Source organism: Diceros bicornis, chromosome 14 (genome assembly GCF_020826845.1).
Source record: "Diceros bicornis minor isolate mBicDic1 chromosome 14, mDicBic1.mat.cur, whole genome shotgun sequence".
Taxonomy (NCBI): domain Eukaryota; kingdom Metazoa; phylum Chordata; class Mammalia; order Perissodactyla; family Rhinocerotidae; genus Diceros; species Diceros bicornis.
The window spans coordinates 53,533,397-53,551,232 of NC_080753.1; the positions used below are offsets into that span (position 1 = coordinate 53,533,397).

Here is a 17,836-nt window from a genome sequence, read left to right on the forward strand (position 1 = left end):
CAACATTCAATGAGAAAAGGATCCAGTGATGGCGGACTCCTGGGGGTGGGCAGTGGCATGCTCACTCCAGGGGGTGCGAGGAAAGCATATGACAGCTTTGCAACAGCTGGTGGGCACTGCCTAAAGAACTGCCCTGAGCTCCCCGCAAAAATATGCACAGCTCCTGGGTTAATGCTGGCCACAGGAGCGGTTAATGCCTGCAGAACATTAAATGGCCTCATTGGTGGGTGGGCATCCCAAGAGTAACTTGCTTCCCACACGGTTTGGGGTGGGGACTGGTTAACTCTTTTTTGTGAAGGCCACGCTGGCATCTTTCTAAATTCTGGGCATGTGTGGTGGAGAGTGAGCCATCACCTGGAAAGGTCGTGGTTAACTATGAGGCCACTGCACAAGGCCAGGCAGAGCTTTGCCATGGAGGGCCCTACAAGCTCTGTCAGGAAGGAAAACAAAAGAAACTGCAGTGGGTTGCTATAGGGTTGGGAGTTGTCCTTCCTCTCACTGCACATCCTACCCTCAGTGTCCTCCTGTCGACAGAGCACTGCTTTCCTGTGGTCCCAAGTGAGAAGGACAGTTAGCACTGTTTCTCCAATCACCCTCACCAGCATGAGAGAGAGGAAGGAGTCTCTCTGGATAAACAGCTGTGGAAGTACAGCACTGCGGGCATGGCTGGTGTTTGCATGATTCTGCCATATGCCGAACCCTGGGGCTTCTCCATAGAAACTCTTCAGTGCAAAAAAAAAGGAGACTTGAAGGCCATCAAGTAGTTCTAGAGGAACAGTCCATCAGTGACTGGAAAGCCAGTCTTTCAGGAATGGTTTCTAGCCTGCATGCATCAGTCCTATACTCAGAGGCCATTAACTTCCAAGCCATACAGTCACCAGCCCTGGGGCACGCCGAGAAAATGAGGAACATCAGCCAAGCAGAGTTTCTTACTCCAGCCTTTATGCCCTAATAGGGTCTTTGCGCTCATACGCGTGACTACCAGAGGAAGACCTTACCAATGGCTGTTTGTGTGCATAAGATCACCTGTGACATTTGGCTTTTTTAATATGATGGGTTAATTAGTTTGAACTGAGCAGACGACAGCTTTCCTCTTCTGAACCAGAGCTTCCTGGAAGGCAGCTCGGCTCAGTCTGAGGGGACAGGATGGGTGCTCAGTGCCAGCCTTCCACACCTGGAGCACACACACTCTTAGGACCGACAGTCAACCACAGACTCCCCCAGAAAAGGGCTCTTCCCTTTTGTTCACTGCATGGATGATGGCTGAAGGGAGAGAAAGGACAGGGGCAACTGAAAACAGTGCTCCCTCTCAGCATCCTCTTTCTAAGGGGTCCCCAAACCAGATGCCATGCCTGGAGCCAGTGCGTTTGGCCAAGTCTAGAAGGCCAAACAGATCATTTACTTTGCATGGTCATCCCCTGGCCAAACCCATCGCCTCAACTTTCTTTGGACTCAGGTGACAGATACTTTCGAGGAAGTGGTTCACTGGAGCCTAAATGAACATGGTGCCTGCTGGGCCCGGCCTGAGAGGACCAGGACTGCTCCGAATGCCAGAAAGTCTTCAGTGAGGCCGTGCCGGTGCCCTCGGCCCCGCTGGGGGTGGGATGCAGTTCAGTATCAGCGGTGGTGCCAGTGGCTCTGACCACGGAGCGGTAACCATCACGTTTTCACAAATAGAATCCTGATTGTGTTTCCTTTTATTTTTCTTCTCCTTCTTTTTAAAAAAGGCAGTTCAGAAGATTTACATCGTAATGGGGAAGTGAATAAATACCAGCACTTATGGTTCTTATAAATTTATGTTTTGAAGACAGCATAGCACTCAAGAGGAATTCGATGGTTAAGGTCGGTGAAACCTGGGAAAACAAATAATTAAATCAAGACCAAGAGGCTGTCAAAGAGGTCAGATTTGACAACCCAGACTTCCCATCCTCAGATTCCTTGTCTCTGACAGCAACAGGGAGATTTAAGTCTCCAACCAGAGGCACATCCCCACAGAACTCCCCAAGTCCGTGAGGCACACCGAATTCACCTTTGGTTCTGGAGTGATTTAATCTGGAGCTCCTGAGGGCCAAATGGATGGCCCTGGTGGTGCTCAGCCCATGCCCTCAGCCTGGACTCAGCCCAAGGTGGAGAACCCAACCTTGAGTCTCCAAGTCCAGGCACTGTTCCTCTAAAGGTTCACAAAGGAGACAGTTGTGAGAACTAAGTCAATGGCTCCATCACTAACCGGCCATGTGACCTTATACAAGCCCCTTAAATCTCTCCGTGCTTCAGAATGAGATGGAATCACCGAAGTGAACCCACTTGGGAAGTACCATGTGGATTTGGTATGTTGCCCAGGTGTGGCCTCTGCTGACTGGCTGTAAATTGGCAATGAATGATCTTTTCTCTTCAGCTTAAGTGTTCATGAAAACCCACTTTGGGTTACTGGTGGTCTGGCCCTTAGATCTTGAGTTTGGATGAGTTAAAAACGAGGCTTTCAGAGGGCCGGCCCCGTGGCGTAGTGGTTAAGTGTGTGCACTCCGCTGCTGGCGGCCTGGGTTCGGATCCTGGGCACGCACAGATGCACCGCTTATCAGGCCATGCTGTGGCAGCGTCCCATATAAAGTGGAGGAAGATGGGCACAGATGTTAGCCCAGGGCTAGTCTTCCTCAGCAAAAAGAGGAGGATTGGCATGGATGTTAGCTCAGGGCTGATCTTCCTCACCAAAAAAAAACAACAACTAGGCTTTCAAAAGGCTGCTTTTAGCCTGGGCCTTTCCTGCCCCTTCCCCTAGTTTCAGGAACCACAGTGGAACCTCATGTCAACCTTTCTTCTATCTTCTCCCCACTGCACCCACCACATGGCCTGTGATCCAGAAGCAGACAGGATAGTTTAGTTTGGAAGTAAACATTACAACTGGAGAGAAAAAAAACCCAACTCGATACTAACCTTGTTAAATGTCTACTCAATTCGTGAACTTCCATTTCAGTGCTTTTAAATTCATTGAGCTCCTTTCGAATGGCAGCCTGGAATGAAGAGAAGCCCATGAATACGCAGGGGGGGCAGATGGAAAGGAGTTCACTTTTTATTTTATTTCTAACAATATTTCTTCAACAAAGCCATACAAATGCGTAAAATGGATTCCTCCACTGGGAGGAAAGAAATCACCTGAGATATCCTTTAGACCCTACTAAGAACTGCCCCACTCCCCCCCAAATTTCAATTGCAAATGATGATATTGGGATATTACTCAGAGCGTCTGCATCTTCCTCTCTTGACAGAGCTGGTCCATCCACAGTGCACGTGCCCCTGCCCCACACTCCTGGGGTCCCCAGTACACATTTAAATGTCAACCTCTCATCTTCCTTAGGTAAACAATCCAAGCTCATCACAGAAACAGTAATGCCTCAAAAAAGGATACTTTTAGAAAGGATGGATCAATTTCCCAACCAAATTAAGGGAATGGGTGAGGTCCAGCTCCCCCTTTCCCTTTGATTTATAAAGCCTTCGCTCTTTTATAACTTTATTGACTCCGAGGTGATATATTTCACCACAAAGGGTGTGGGCTATGTTCTGAGTAACTTCAGATATTCTGAGATAAACCTGAATAACCTCATCCTTACAGCACTGCCCACAGATGTGGCTGCAGCCAAGCAGGGAGGGCTGGGTGATCAGACTGCAAGGAGAGGTGACGAGAGACTGGACTAGAAGAATGTCTGGGGTTAGAGAAAACCTCACTTCTTCCTTGGGGGCTGAAATTTTAAACATGTGCCCTTTCCCACAGCTCTCGCCAAGGCTGATATTTGCTCTGATGGGAATAGAGGAAGGCACTGAGAGTCTGAGGCTGGAAAAGTCTTTAGGTAGGATCAGGGTGGCTCGCCCTCGGGAAGGAAGGCACGCTCATGCTTGGGTTTAAGTGCCTGTTTATCAGCTTCGGGGGGAACTGCTTCCTGTTCTTCTGTCCCCAGCAGCCTTTGAGGAACTGGATAGTTCCCTGACTAACACCCTCTCAGAACTTTAGCACGTGCATGTGGAGACATCTTGTACTTTCCCTGGACATCTGCTGAGACCCTCCTCCTTGGTAAGCAAGCAGACTGCAGTGAAAGTGTACACATAAGAGAACCAGAGAACCAGGGCCAAGGCCCCTTCCTCCTTTCACACTTATATGACACAGTGCCTGGGGCACAGCATCTGTCTGTCTTGTGCATGGTGGTGCCAGTTCCTGGGATTGTTTACCACAAATTCCTGTAGAGGGAAGATATGAGTGCTATGTTTAAGAAGAGGGCAGAGTTTTCCATTCATGAGGATCTGTGGGGTTGACTCAGCATGTGAAAGGCATTTCTGGGAGGTCTCTCTGCCTCTGGCCACGTCAGTCTCACCCAAGAACAGCAGCTTCCCTGTGCTCCTGTTCCCTGCAATTCCTTGATCCGGCCAGAGTCTAGGCTATAGACGACCTCCTCCTGTATCGCGTGTAAGGAAGCCACTGGCCCCGGGAAAGGATGGGGCAAAGGCAGGACTCTTTGGAAGGCCCCTGGTGTACCCCAGAGTCTCCTTATTGTCACTTGCACATTGGACATAGTCATTATTTTAGACTTTTTTTTAAAAAAAAGGCCCTTAGCCCTCCAGCTCCTCATGGTGACTGGACGAGAATAGCAGAGGATTACCAGGCAGAGGTTCGTTTTGGTACATGGTCCAATGGACAGATGAGAATGGCTTTTCATTTGCATCACTGCATTTCTTATAAGACAAACTCAGCTTCAGATTATTACTCGTCTTTTTTTTCCATATCGATGCGAGTTTAGTGTGGTGAGGCATGTTTTGCTGTCTCTGTGATTTGTGTTCTGTGTCTCTCATTAGGTTTTAAGAATGGCAAACACAACGATTTTGTCTCCTTTGGTTTTTCGAAGCCCCGTTGGGTGCCCAGGACAGCGTCCCCTACACGGAAGGTTTGTGATGAGCTTGGAGCCCATGCTCTTTTACTGCTCTGTGCCCATACAAGTGCTATTCTGTTTCTCTGGCACAGCCTCCCATGCTGCCTTTCCTTCTCCTGTAAAGTGGCACAATATTGTGCATCTGTCTTATGCCTTCTCCAGAGCAGCGAGGAATCAATTCAGTGACCTGTCCGCAGATCATCTGGAGCCCTTTGGGTAAGGTGTTGGGAAGCAGCCCTCAGCGTGCCCAGCGGGCACTTAGTGCCCCACTACCCAGACTGTGACCACGGCTTGGCTGTTGGTCTCAATATAGGCTCCCCAGCAGCGAGCGAGAAAGCCATTATAGGAGCAAACCAAGGCGCGAGAACCCACGGCCCCCTCTCCTCGCCCCTCTGCTTACTTTGTCGGCAGCGGTGAGGCGGGTCCATGGCTTGTCGGCCCTGCGGTCATAGTCCTGAGCGTCAGCCACCTCCACGTAGTCACTGAAGCGGATGAGGATCTTCCTTTCCCGAAGTTCTTCCACTGTGGGCCTTTGGCTGAGCTGTAGGCAGGGAGAAAGATAGATGCAGTCAAGCAGAGAAGTTTAGATCATTTGGTCTGTCTGTGAATTTACAGGTGTGGAAAGTGAGGTCCAAAGAGGCAACAGACACATCATATAGTGAGTGAGGGACAGGGCCCAGGGGGGACCCAGGGCTCCTGACTCCTGCACCTGGGACTTTTCCAGGACTCTAAGAAACAGCTTTATTATCCCTCGAGCTATCTTCACGCCTATCCAGATAGACAGCCAGGACGTCTTTTCCTTTCTTTTGTTTTTTTGGTGAGCAGGATTAGCCCTGAGCTAACATCTGTGCCCATCTTCCTCTACTTTATATGTGGGACACCTGTCACAGCATGGCTTGATAAGCAATGCATAGGTCCGTGCCCGGGATCCAATCCTGCGAACCCCAGGCCGCTGAAGTGGAGTGCATGAACTTAACCATCACGCCACCAGGCTGGACCCCCCGTCTCTTTCTTAATAACACTACAGTGTCTTGGTCTTTACAAGCAGCTCATCTTTCTGTGTGGGTACAAATTTTTAAAAAAAAATTTAATTCTAAGGAAAAAAAAATTTAAATTAAAAAAAAAATCCATTGTGGATTTTACTGTGACTGTTCTACTTCTCCTGTCAGGTGACAGGAATCTTACACAGTGATTTTGTCATATTTTGGATTTGTGAGTCCACATCCATGTGTCAAATTTAGTGCTCTCGGAAAGATGGGTTTGTAAATCATTTTATATGTGTGTATGTTTTAGACACACAAAAGTGTACGTGCAAACAGTACACAAACTCTGGGGTATTGAGGAATGCAAATACGTTGATTTACGAGGTCAGAGGAGACCCTGCTCCTCAAGAAGTTCAAATGAAAGGTCAGCCCACAAATGAAGAGCTGGGCCACATGTATGCTAAGGAAGGCTCAGGATGGGCCTTCTGGATGGGTCTGCGGTGAAGGAATGAAACAAGTAAAAGAGAATTCATATTTATTTAACCACCTCCCGGTGTCACCCACCAGCATCCTTCCTTTGTACTTAAACAACATAAGGCTGACATTTCTATTACCTCTTCCTGTCACAAGGTTTATTTCTTCTGGAACAACACAGTTGCTCTCTCTTTAGGATGCTGTCAATTCACATTTAACCAATGTTATTTAAAAGCAATTTCTCCTCTAAGCCCTAGACTGTATTTAATTCTATTAATAGAAGATGCAGTAAGATAGAATCTTACCACAAAGGCCTATAAAACAAACACACAAATGAATCCAAACCACCCTGGCTGTTGTGACTTTATATCATGCAGCTGCCATACACCTTTGGCTGGTGTCAGAATGTTCCAACTTGCTGCCAACTGGCCTACAATGGAAAAGCATAATTAGATGACTGCCTGGCTGGTATTCAATAGAATGGTGACGGGTACTGATAGGCTCTGGACAGGACCAAGACAGCCTGCAGCTCCCTCTTGGCCAGTGGTGGGAAGATCTGGGGATCAGAGGCCTCCCGGGCCGTGGCACTGGTCCACTTGCCTAGACTGCATGTAGTTCCCCCTCAAAGTGGTTCCAGTCTGTCCTGAGGTGGCCCTAGTTTTCCTGGGACGGGACATTTTGGCATCCGTGGTGGCCTGTTGCAGGAAATCACAGATTTCCCAGGCTCAATGGGTGAGGTTGCTGTAAACAAAAATGGCAGCCCATCCTGACTCCAAAAACGTGTTCTCCAAAATGTGAGTGCAGGGAGCTTTTGTACTATCACTAAAATATATACAAACATTTAATGTTTACCATATTTACCCCAGATAAATAAGGACTTCTACTCAAAATCCCAGTTTGTGTTTCTAAGGACTAGCAAGGTTTACCCTGGGGTGCTGGACAAATAGTATTATTTTCTAAGCGCACCATGACACGAGAAAGGTTGTTAAGCATGGAATTCCTAGTTTATATTTCTGGAAATCATGATCTGGATTTTACTGTCTGTGGCGGAGTCTGGAGTGAACAGAAAACTATCTCTGAGGGTCAGGGACGAGTTTTCATGCCTGAATCCCCTGGGGACTTTAGACACGACCTCTCCAAATCAATGAGGCACTGCGCCTAAGTGGTATGAGGCAGTGAGTGTGGAGGGGACCGACTTCTGCTGCTGGTGTGTGGACTCACTAACCAATGGCTGCCCGGACTCTCCGTTGTGCGCGTGGGCTCATGCCCCTGGCCACGTGGGGCTCAGGAGGTGTGCCTCGGGCTCACGGCCGGATGTAGCCCTTGGGGCATGTGAACCCAAGGGCCTTCCTCGGATGCTAAGAAAATGATCTTTGTGGCCAAAGTTGGTTTTCTGGGGGTGAGGGGCTGGAAGAAGGGGTAGGGTGTAGGCGTTGGCAGCATTATGTTTCAATCTATGGCAGCAGTAATATCATTTCAACTAAATACTCAACAAAAGAGTAAACTGAGACCCAGATTCCACTATTAATACAACCCAACCCAAGTGCGTTTCCTCCCTCCCTTCCTCCCACTCTCCCTCTTCCTTCCTTCCTTTCTTCCTTCCTTCTTCCCTTCCTCACTTCTTTCTATCCATTCATCTAGCCGTTTAACTAGCTAGCATTTTTTTGGGCGGGGGAGGCAGGCATTTATTAAAAGACAAAGCATATAATTTTTAGGTTAGTCTCAATTTGGCTGAAGAAAATGGTCTGTTGCTATCAGCATTGGCTACCGTGTTTTATTTTTCTCAGTACATTAAAATTAAATAGAACTATATTGAGGAAATCCTCGGGCTGAGGGTAAGTAACTGAGAAGCAGCCACCATCACTGGCATCTGGTTTTGGTGTGATAAAGGCTCAAGAGGAAAAGAACTGGCCCAGAGCCAGGAGCTGAGATGGATTTCCTACCTGCTGGCAGGCTCCACATTCCTGTGAAGGTTCTTCCAGTCTCTCCCTTATAAACAGTTATCCCTTCAGTCAAGCTCATTATTTCTAATTCCCCAAGCCAGGCCCCGGGGAGGGCAAATACTGAAATGAAAAGGTAGTTTTCCTGGAAGAAGGAAGGAGAGGTAACCAGGAGGAGGAAGAGGCATTTATCTTGTCTTGAAGACTTGCAAAAACTAGGGGCCATTTGGGGGTACCTATCCCTAGCATTACCCATCCTAGGGGAGACAGGTGTGGGAGCAAACTCTCTTCTCTCGCCCCCCTCCTGCCAAATAATCAATTAGCCAAGTTTTTCTCTGCAAAATCATATACTCTTTTTAAAGAGATGAGAATTAAATGCATGTGTAAGTATTTTCCTATTACTAGTTTTTAGCAAGAAACCATAAAGTTTAGGAGAATTTTTGGGTGCCAGCAATCAACTCTAATGAACTTTATGAAAATCTGATTTTAGAATTTTTCTGAATGTCTAGACATTTCTGTATCAGAAATGAGGGGTTAGCACCAGCCTCCTTTTGATATCCTAGTCATTTCAAAGACACACTTAGAACAATCTAATGCATCTCCCTCATTTCTTCTTACTACTCAGTCTCGGGAAAAAGGATGCCCTGTGTCCAAAGACTGGGTGGTCTTAAGGATGTAAGAGTCAGCCCCTGACAGGGGTTAGGGTGCCTGGGTGAAGTGAGGTCAGTTAGCTCTTATTCTAGTCCCCACCAGGGAATGTCAGCCAGTCATCTGGCCTTTCAGGTACTTGTTTATCTCACTCCTTTTAATTCAGATGGCATCTGGCTTGTTACCAGATGTTTGGGATGCTCTAAGGGAGAGAAAGTGTTGAGAAACACAAATCATCACCTTAATAATTGGTATGGTATCTCAGGATCTCTGAATTTCTTCCTTTGCGTACTATTTCTAGCGAGAAAAATCTATTAATAAACCTTTAAAAAATTAATTTTAATGGGTCTCTTAACTGTCTCTAAGATTTGAGTATCTTTCTCTCAGGACAGTCACTGTAGGATGCTGATTAAAAACACTCTAGTCAGACAGAATATGGTATTATATCTTATGTGTCATCAATTAATTAAACTTGTCAATATCATCCAAGAATAGCCTCAAATAAGAGTTTATTATTAAAGAGGCCACTCATAGAATTAGATCCATTTGGCTCTACATTGCATTGCCAAGCCATCTATTTTGGGGGTTAAAAATATATAAAAATTCTAGCTTTATGACTTTTATCTAAGTGCTTTTCAAACATCTTTGTTAAATTTATCAGTACTTTTGGCATTCTCCTAATTCAGTAATTCAAATTGGATTTCACATAATAAAGTCAAATAGTTCTTAGCAAATATGTAAGAAATAGTACTGGGGAGACAAGGAACACTTATACTTTCCCAGGGTCCCAGCAAATAACTGCGTTATATTTGAACTACTGACTTTGATAGTGAATTTCCAATTGCTTAATGGGGTTAGAGTGAATTTTTTTTTTTTTTTTTTTTTGTGAGGAGATCAGCCCTGAGCTAACATCCGCCAATCCTCCTCTTTTTTTGCTGAGGAAGACGGCCCTGGGCTAACATCCATGCCCATCTTCCTCCACTTTATATGGGACGCCGCCATAGCATGGCTTACCAAGCAGTACTTCGGTGCGCGCCCGGGATCCGAACCAGCGAACCCCGGGCCGCTGCAGCGGAGCGCGCGCACTTAACCACTTGCGCTACCCGGCCGGCCCCAGAGTGAATTTTTAAAAACAAAATATTCACTGTAAGTGAAAATATAATGCATGTGACATCAAGTTGCTTGGGGTAGGTGAGTGTCACAAAATCAAGTAACATAGAATATCACCAGCCAAAAGGACTGAGGGTCTTGAAGCTGAGTTGACCACTGTTCCCTGGAGAGTCCTGGGGAGTCAAGAGAGCTGCATGCTCTACCCCGAGGACTGGAACCACTAACATCGCTTCCAATGGGCCAGGCAGCTGCACGGCCAATGGGGCACAGGAGTGGAGGGCAGCCCACCCTCTCCTGTCCCAGCTCTCAGCATGGAGAACCATCTCACCTTGCGAGTTAACCTCCTCTTGATCTCTCTTTTCTCCTCTTGTTCCTCTTGTTCATTCCGAGCTGAAAGAAACATTTAAGAAGCTTTTGATTTTGGTCAACAGTGTCACACGTAGGTGCATCCTCTGAACCTCTGCAGGCTCAAGGCTCAGCAGCTCCCAGCTTGAAAAGGGGGAGAGAGCGCTCTTGTCCACTACCCCAGCCATCCTTCTGCTTGTGGGGACGCTTTCCAAACTGCCTGCATTGTTTTAAATTGGTGATGGGCAGGTTGACCTTATTTTGTTTTCTTTATGTCACATGGTGTTTTGAGTTTCCAGACAGAAATGCTGAGTTGAGAAATGTGGCCACAAGGCAAAGGAGGCGGGTCCTAAAGGCGTGGGGGTGCTGTTAGCAGTGACACGGGCGTCTGGGGAGAAGTGAGGCTCCCTTCTTTGGACAAGATTGGGGCCTCACTCAACTCTGCCTGGAGCCTCACGGTGACTGAAGGGGGGCTCATTGTGATGCGGCCTCGTGTCTGGTGCACTGTGGGGCAGAAGAGAAAGAAGACCGGCCCCTTGGGCGTGCCTGTCACCTGCTGCAGAAACGAAAAGAGGCACGGCTACTGCCAAACGCAAGGCCGGCTGCACGAAGAGGAATTTCAAAACGCTCACCTTTCGTAAGCCTTGATTCCATTAATTGTTTGAATCTTCCAAGAAGTCCACAGAACATGTGTGAGGCCACGGCGTGGGACACAATTGCCTGCATCTAGACTTGAAAGGAGTGTCGTAGAGTAGACTTCGTGCCTAAACGTTCTCAGCTTAATATGTGGGGTGACTTATTCATCAGATGTTTAAAGAGCCGTAGGTAAGAGGGTCTGGGGAAGACAGCAGAGATTTGGAGGGCAGAGAGTGTGGGCTTGTTTCTCCTTTTAAGCTAACTGAATGACCTTGGGTACATCACTTTCCTTCTGGCCCTTGGAATGGAAGCATGGGTATAAGCATTATATATTGTCTAGCTTGAAGAAAATCATGAAAGTCAACCTGTGTCAGAGAAGGCTTGTGATTCTCACCCACTGAATTTAGAATGGCATCAGGAAAAGGAATGTGCTTCCAGCTGATTTTGGCATAGGGTGCATTAAGAGTGCCCTGGGCACTTGTTCTCTCATTTTGAAATCACTGGTGTTAGATTGTTTCAATGACTTATCGTATCAGTGCACACTTGCAATTCAGCTATCTCAGTATGGGACAGATCTTTAAAAGAGGGAAGTCCCTTTGCATAGAAGTAGGATCCCACCCTGCCCCTCCTTACCATCCCTGACAGCAGCAAACACAGCCACACCCAACTCACACTGAAGTTGGCAACACCTCCCACTAGAAGAGACATGGCAGTTCAGAGCAGAACTCAGTCCCCTGAGCGAAACCCCCAGGGGCACGATTTGGCTGCTCTGACTGCCTGTGGGGCTCAGGATCTTGTATGGGGGTAGCACTAGAAACGCCCACATCCTTCAGTGGGCCGAGATCACCAGAGGTCCCCGTGGCAGTTGGCTCCACAGTACCCCAAACCCCTACATGAGAGCTCCTTCTTTTGGTTTTAAAGATCCTATCTCCCTCCCTGAGTTCCCTTTAAATATGCAAATTTCTCTTGGATAAAAACCCATTAAACTAGTCAGCCATTAATATCTTAGTATGAACTAATCTTATCAGAGGTAAATTGGGAGGCAGAGAGCAAGACCCAGAAGGGCGACCCCAGACAGCTGCATTTGCAGGTGGGAGGGAGGATGGAAGGAAAGGTCTAGTCTGGATCATGAGTGCCCAGAAGGCAGCTCATAGCACTTAGTTGCAATGTACAGACTCACAGCATATCAGGGCCATGAGGGCCCGAGAGACCACCTAGTCTACCACTCTCGGTTTGTAAATGAGGATGTGAGAGCCCAGGGGAGTTAAGTGGCTGGTCACATGCTACATGGCTAATTAGTTAGACAAATAGTTCTCTCACTAGAATACGCTGCCTCTTCCCCCGTCATGTTTTACTTGAGGCGGGCCCTCCTCTCATTACTGGTTACTGGCCTCAGACTCTAGTCAGGGCCACCTCACCCTACAGTCCCCCTTCCCAGCCATGAAGGTCAGCATTCTGTACAAGGCATGGAGCCTTCATCTCCTACAGGTGTTTCTTTGGTCCCTCTGGACCAAGGGGCTCCCTCTGGCAGGGCCCCCAGCTACCAGCTGTGGAATCTATACCTTTAGTTCAAAGCCATTTACAAACCCAGGGTCATGAATTCTCAGGCTGAGGGTACCAAGACAACCCCATTAGGCAACCGGGAAGACCGGCCAAGAAAGGCCCACATTGTCATCATCTGCTCCCATCATCAGAGTGAGCTCATTATGTGCTCAGACATGCACAGTGTCTCATTGGCTGCTGAACAAAGCCAGCACCACCTACAGGCCGGGCAGGGTGGGGCTGGAAGCCAGAGCCAGCCTCTCAAGCCCCACCACGGGAGGAGGACGAAGTGTGACATCTCTGTGTACCTCTCTCCAACACCCTCCGAGAGACGAGCCCTCAAATGATTTAAACTCAGAAAATAAGTTTTAGAACACACTGTTTGAGGGTGTTTTCCTACACGTCTAAACATTTCTTGTTGACAATCAGAATAGATTAAAAAAAATATTTAGGAAAACAAAGTTCCAGAATGCAGAGAAAAAATAAGAACCAACGGGAAAAATAAGCTCCTTTCCGAAAAGTTTTGAAACAGAAATGATCAACCTGTTTGAACTTGGCAGTTCTTTAATCTGCAGCTCTTTGAACAAGACAAGAAGGAAGAGGAGAGAGAACAAAAAGGAACCAGGGGACAATCTTCTAAGCCCACTCTGGTCCCCTGACTCTAAGCCCCCCAGGCTAACTAGACTCAAGTAACTGTCTCTAAGATCTGAGTATCTTTCTGGATGGCAATAAAAACCTATCGTGAGGCACCTGCCCGTGATCTCCCATGGATCTGGGCAAGTGAGAAGTGGGGGCTGGTGTCTTCAGGAAGCCAGAGGGGAGCTGGGGATTTTCCACCTTCTCTTTCCAAAACGCTCGCCCTTGCTGAGAGAAGCACTATTTTCTGAAACCTGAATAATCCCCCAGAAGTTTTCAGCTTCTTTCAGGTCAGGAGTCAGGTGGGAAGCCACAAGTACAGTGTGGCGCCCTAAGTAAACTGGTAGAGCTTCCTCCAGAAGACGACAGATCTGCATTAGGCATGTGTGTGTGTGGGGGAAGCAGCAGAGGGAGAAGGAAGCACGTGCACCCCATTTCTGAGTTTAGGGATAAATGGACAGCTTTCTGTTTGCCTTTCTCTTCAACAGTGGAAAGTTTATAATGGATCAGGTATCAGACTGGGGCAGAAAGGGAGACAACACACAGGCCAGGTGCTTCCCTGATCATGGAAATCATCTGAAAAAGTTCTAATTCCATTTCGTAGCATATTCAGCTTAGAAACTTTTAAGGGCACCCCTTGTTAGAAAAAAATATATACATAAATTCCTAGAGACCTAGGAAATACGTGAGGTGCACTCAAGACTGAGGAAGGCCAATCCTGAAAATGTCACAACTGAGGGTGGGGAAGTGGCAGCTGGCCTGGAGGAGGGAGGCAGGATGCTGATAAAGGCAAACATCACAGATGGGTGCGCTGGAGGGGCTGCAGACGACAAACCTCCCGCCACAGCCTTCCCTGGGGAAATGCACAGCTCACCCTCAGCAAACCATTCAACGCTGACCCAGTCACAAGACCACAGTGAGGAGAGGTAAAAACGTAGAATCAAGAACATTTTAGTTTGGTTTAAGTGGAAATACCCTGCCACTCAAAGTGTGTGTGTGTGTGTGTGTGTCTGTGTGTCTGTGTGTGTGTCTGTGTGTGTATGTGTGTGTGTGTGAGTGTGTGTGTACAGCATTTCTATGGAACTCTGCATAGCAGAAATTTCTCTTTGCTGGAGAGAAATTAGAAGAGGATGTGTGTGTGGGGAGAAAGGGTCATGAATTAAACTAAAAATATTATTTGTTGACCATCTTGAGGAAAGTGTGGGTGAGAGTAGCAGTAATGAAAGAGCAGATGTGAGCAGAGAGGTTTTATTTTTTAATTATTTACTATCTCCCACTAAATGGAGGTATGCTGGTGTCAATGAGATATTTGACTTTAGTATTTTTAATATATATTTTAAGCACCAAGTGGATTCTCTGTACATGCTCAAATATCTCTGTCCTGAACCAAACAAGAGGCTCGTTTATTTGTTCTGTCGACAGCCACAGCGGCGGCTGTGTTTTTCTTGAATGCGAGCATTAGGCAAGCATACCATCACCCAGTCATGGGAGTCCTGAGAGATGGACACAAAGCATTTTCACTTGGAAATGCTTTCTTGGGACTTTAACGTTCAAAGAGAAGGGGAATCTTATCAACAGCAGCCAGTTGCAATGGAAAGCCATGTTTTCTAAGTCCCAGTTTTCAAATGGCTATTTGCCTTATTTTAGCCATCAATAGAGTATTTGCTGTTTTTAAGCCAATTTTGGTTTAAAGGTGACTCTAAGTCTCCTCAAAATCATTAGTTCTCTCTAATTTTTCGGTTTCTCCAACTTTACAGCCCACCAAAGGGAAGGTTCTTCCTACAGTCTGTGAGCTTCTAGGGCACCAAGTAACTTAGAATTTGCCTTCTCGATGGGGAGGTTGTCTTCGATGTTCTAACACACAAGGATGAAGCCTCAACTGTCAGAGATTCTCAGTCATTTCCACACAGGCACAAGGGAGAAAGCTTGTGGCCCACAATTAAATAATAACCAAAGCCACCCACAACATCAGCGAGTGCCATGGGCTTAGTCACTTACGTTTCAAAATGTTCCTCTGCTCCAATTCCTCTGCAGTTGGCCTCTGGCTCAGTCGCCTGCGGAAAAAATCCAGGAAAAGTTTTTGGACCATATCATATCCTCCTTGGATCATTAATCTCCTCGGCCCTTGTAGATACACGAGACAGAGTCAGTGGCTGGAGTTCTTGTTCCATCCTGTGCTCTGAAAGACTGACTTGCACCACCAACGTCTCCTCAGTTCCTCAATTTCAACCCCAGGAAAGGCACCATGCGTCATGTCACGCTGAGCTGACCCTCCGCCTTCCTCCCTTCATGGGCCCCTCCCCAGCCCTGCGCCTCCGGTGCCTCCAGGCAAGTGGACTATTCTCTTCACAGAAGTCCCTTTCTTTCCTTGTGGCCTCCTAACTCCAGGAACGTGGCCTCTGCCTTTCTCCCCCAACCCTGAGGCTAGAGCTCGCTTCTTGCCACGATTGTGCAGACGCAGTTAGAATACAAGGAGGCTCATGGCCCCAGGGAGACGCGGGAGAGCATGTCTCGTCTGCAAAGAACAATAGCTGCTCTTCTTCTCGTCCCCACCCATCACCGCCAGGGCCTTATTAGATGTGGAATGACAAACGAACAGGAGCAGAAATGACACCCCTGTTGCTGGGCATGTAATTTAGTCATAACAAGTGAAATATCATAGCAGGGGCATGAACCTGCTATGATGCAACAGCAGGGGGCGGGGACAGACAATGGATGGGCACCCCGTAGTGACAGAAGTCTCCAGAGAATGGAAAGGGCACCAAAGAGGAGAACTACATGCTTGTACGCCCATATCAAGTTCCAGGAATGATCAACACAAACACAATGGGCTTCAGTGTTCACAGAGATGTTTGTATTTTTGAAGTTCTTGGAAATTATTTAATAACCCTGCAATTATTCAGCATTTTGCTTCACTCATTGGAATGAGCTGTGTGTGAGATGAGAAAATTGTGGATGGAGTTTGAGCCTTCTCTGAGTCTTCCATTAGGAGCCAAGGGGTAGAGAGGACTGCTTTTCTAGTGGTAGAGGTTGAAGTCCCTTCCCAAATATCTGCAACTAGTGTCTACAGTTGGCAAGATGTTTACATCATGGAATCTGAAGAGAGACCTAGAGTGAAAATATCAAGTCCATGGAGTCACCAAGTGTAAATATTTAAAATCCAATGCTTACTGTCACTTGTAGTTCTCTTTATTGCCCTGGACCAGAAAACAATTAATTCTGTGATACCCCAATATCATCACCATATATGCTCAAGATAGGGAATGGGCTTCAATGCCAGAGAAAGGATTTTTGGTCAGATATCTGTCTGTAAAATTTATGGCATCCTGGAAACTGCTGGAAATCGTATTCAAAAGTGTTTTTAAGTTTATAAGAACATTTTCATGTTCATTATTCATTTCCTCCTCAAAACATCGCATTAAGGCTTATTTATCCCCATTGATAAGGGCCAGCTGTGTATTTGGAAATTTACAATATTTGAGGTTCTAAATTTGGACTCAGCAGTCTTTAAGTCCTTTCTAAAATAGCATTCTCATACTGTAGGAAGAAACTTGAGATTACACAACTGAGCAAACTGATATCATAGGTCTGGAATGCAGCTACTGACTCCACTTGGAATGAGCTTCTTAAAGGCTCTGCCTTACCTTTCAATTTATTTTCCCCAAGAATACTTGTTTTTTTTATAGGGATGCACAGCCACCTTTATGGGACCATTTATGGCACCTTTATAAGACCCAGGCTTTAAATGAAGCTAGGGTTTGGGGGGCAGTATGTTTTGGGCAAGCCCTTCAGATTCAAGACAGAGCTTGTATCTTGGAAGTGGAGCCAATGTTTCATGTCCAGAAATGTCTGCAGAATGTTTGCCCACTGACCTGTGCTAAGCAGCCCATTGATTCCACTACCAGATGCACTGCCTGGTTCTGTGCTGGCCTTCTGGTTTTTGTTTTTCTTATGGATAGTGTTTGGAGGGCACACAACAATGAGTGGCTGAACTATAACCAGAGAAAATTCTGTTATTAACTAGGCAGCCTTATAGTCTAATCATGACTTCAAATGAGGCCCTCTATGTTTCATTTCTCTTGAAAGGATCTGAGAACATCAAGGCTAATCACAGCTATGAAACGTAGCTAAGCCCTCCCAAAGGGCATGTACTATAATTAGTTGTTTTGACTTTGAAATGAGATTCGGTAGGAAAATGATATTTGGCCACTACAAGTGGCCTTGTAATGACAAAGCACTAAACAGCTCAGGAGTTACAGGATCTAGGTTCTAGTTGTGCTCTGCTCTGAACCTATTGTCCTTGGAGAAGGTTCTGGACCCCTCTTGGCCTATGTTCTTTTCTCTGCAAATAATAAATAGTATAGTAATGTGCCACATAATGACGTTTTAGTCAAGGATGGACCGCATATACAACGGTGGTCCCATTAGATTAGTACCATATAGCGTAGCTGTGTAGTAGGCTATACCATCTAGGTTTGTGTAAGTACACTCGGTGATGTTCGCACAATGATGAAATCCCCTAATGATGCATTTCTCAGAATGTACCCCTGTTGTTATGTGACACATGACTGTAATTTAATAAGCTAAGGCTGACTTGATGCCTATAACG

The 17,836-nt window shown here is 46.6% G+C and overlaps 1 protein-coding gene across 3 annotated transcripts in view; it reads right to left on the reverse strand.

Annotated features, from left to right (window-relative positions):
- Positions 1 to 1,679: 1,679 nt before the first annotated feature.
- Positions 1,680 to 17,836, reverse strand: part of PHACTR1 (phosphatase and actin regulator 1) — a 520,877-nt gene continuing 504,720 nt past the window's right edge. For all 3 annotated transcript variants that reach the window (XM_058555251.1, XM_058555252.1, XM_058555250.1), the window contains 5 exons: positions 15,226 to 15,281; positions 10,397 to 10,458; positions 5,314 to 5,454; positions 2,932 to 3,008; positions 1,680 to 1,853 (listed from right to left, as the gene is read on the reverse strand). In XM_058555251.1, coding sequence (XP_058411234.1) covers positions 1,838 to 1,853; positions 2,932 to 3,008; positions 5,314 to 5,454; positions 10,397 to 10,458; positions 15,226 to 15,281 — 352 coding nt within the window. In that variant the 3' untranslated portion in view covers positions 1,680 to 1,837. The remainder of the gene's footprint in view (positions 1,854 to 2,931; positions 3,009 to 5,313; positions 5,455 to 10,396; positions 10,459 to 15,225; positions 15,282 to 17,836) is intronic.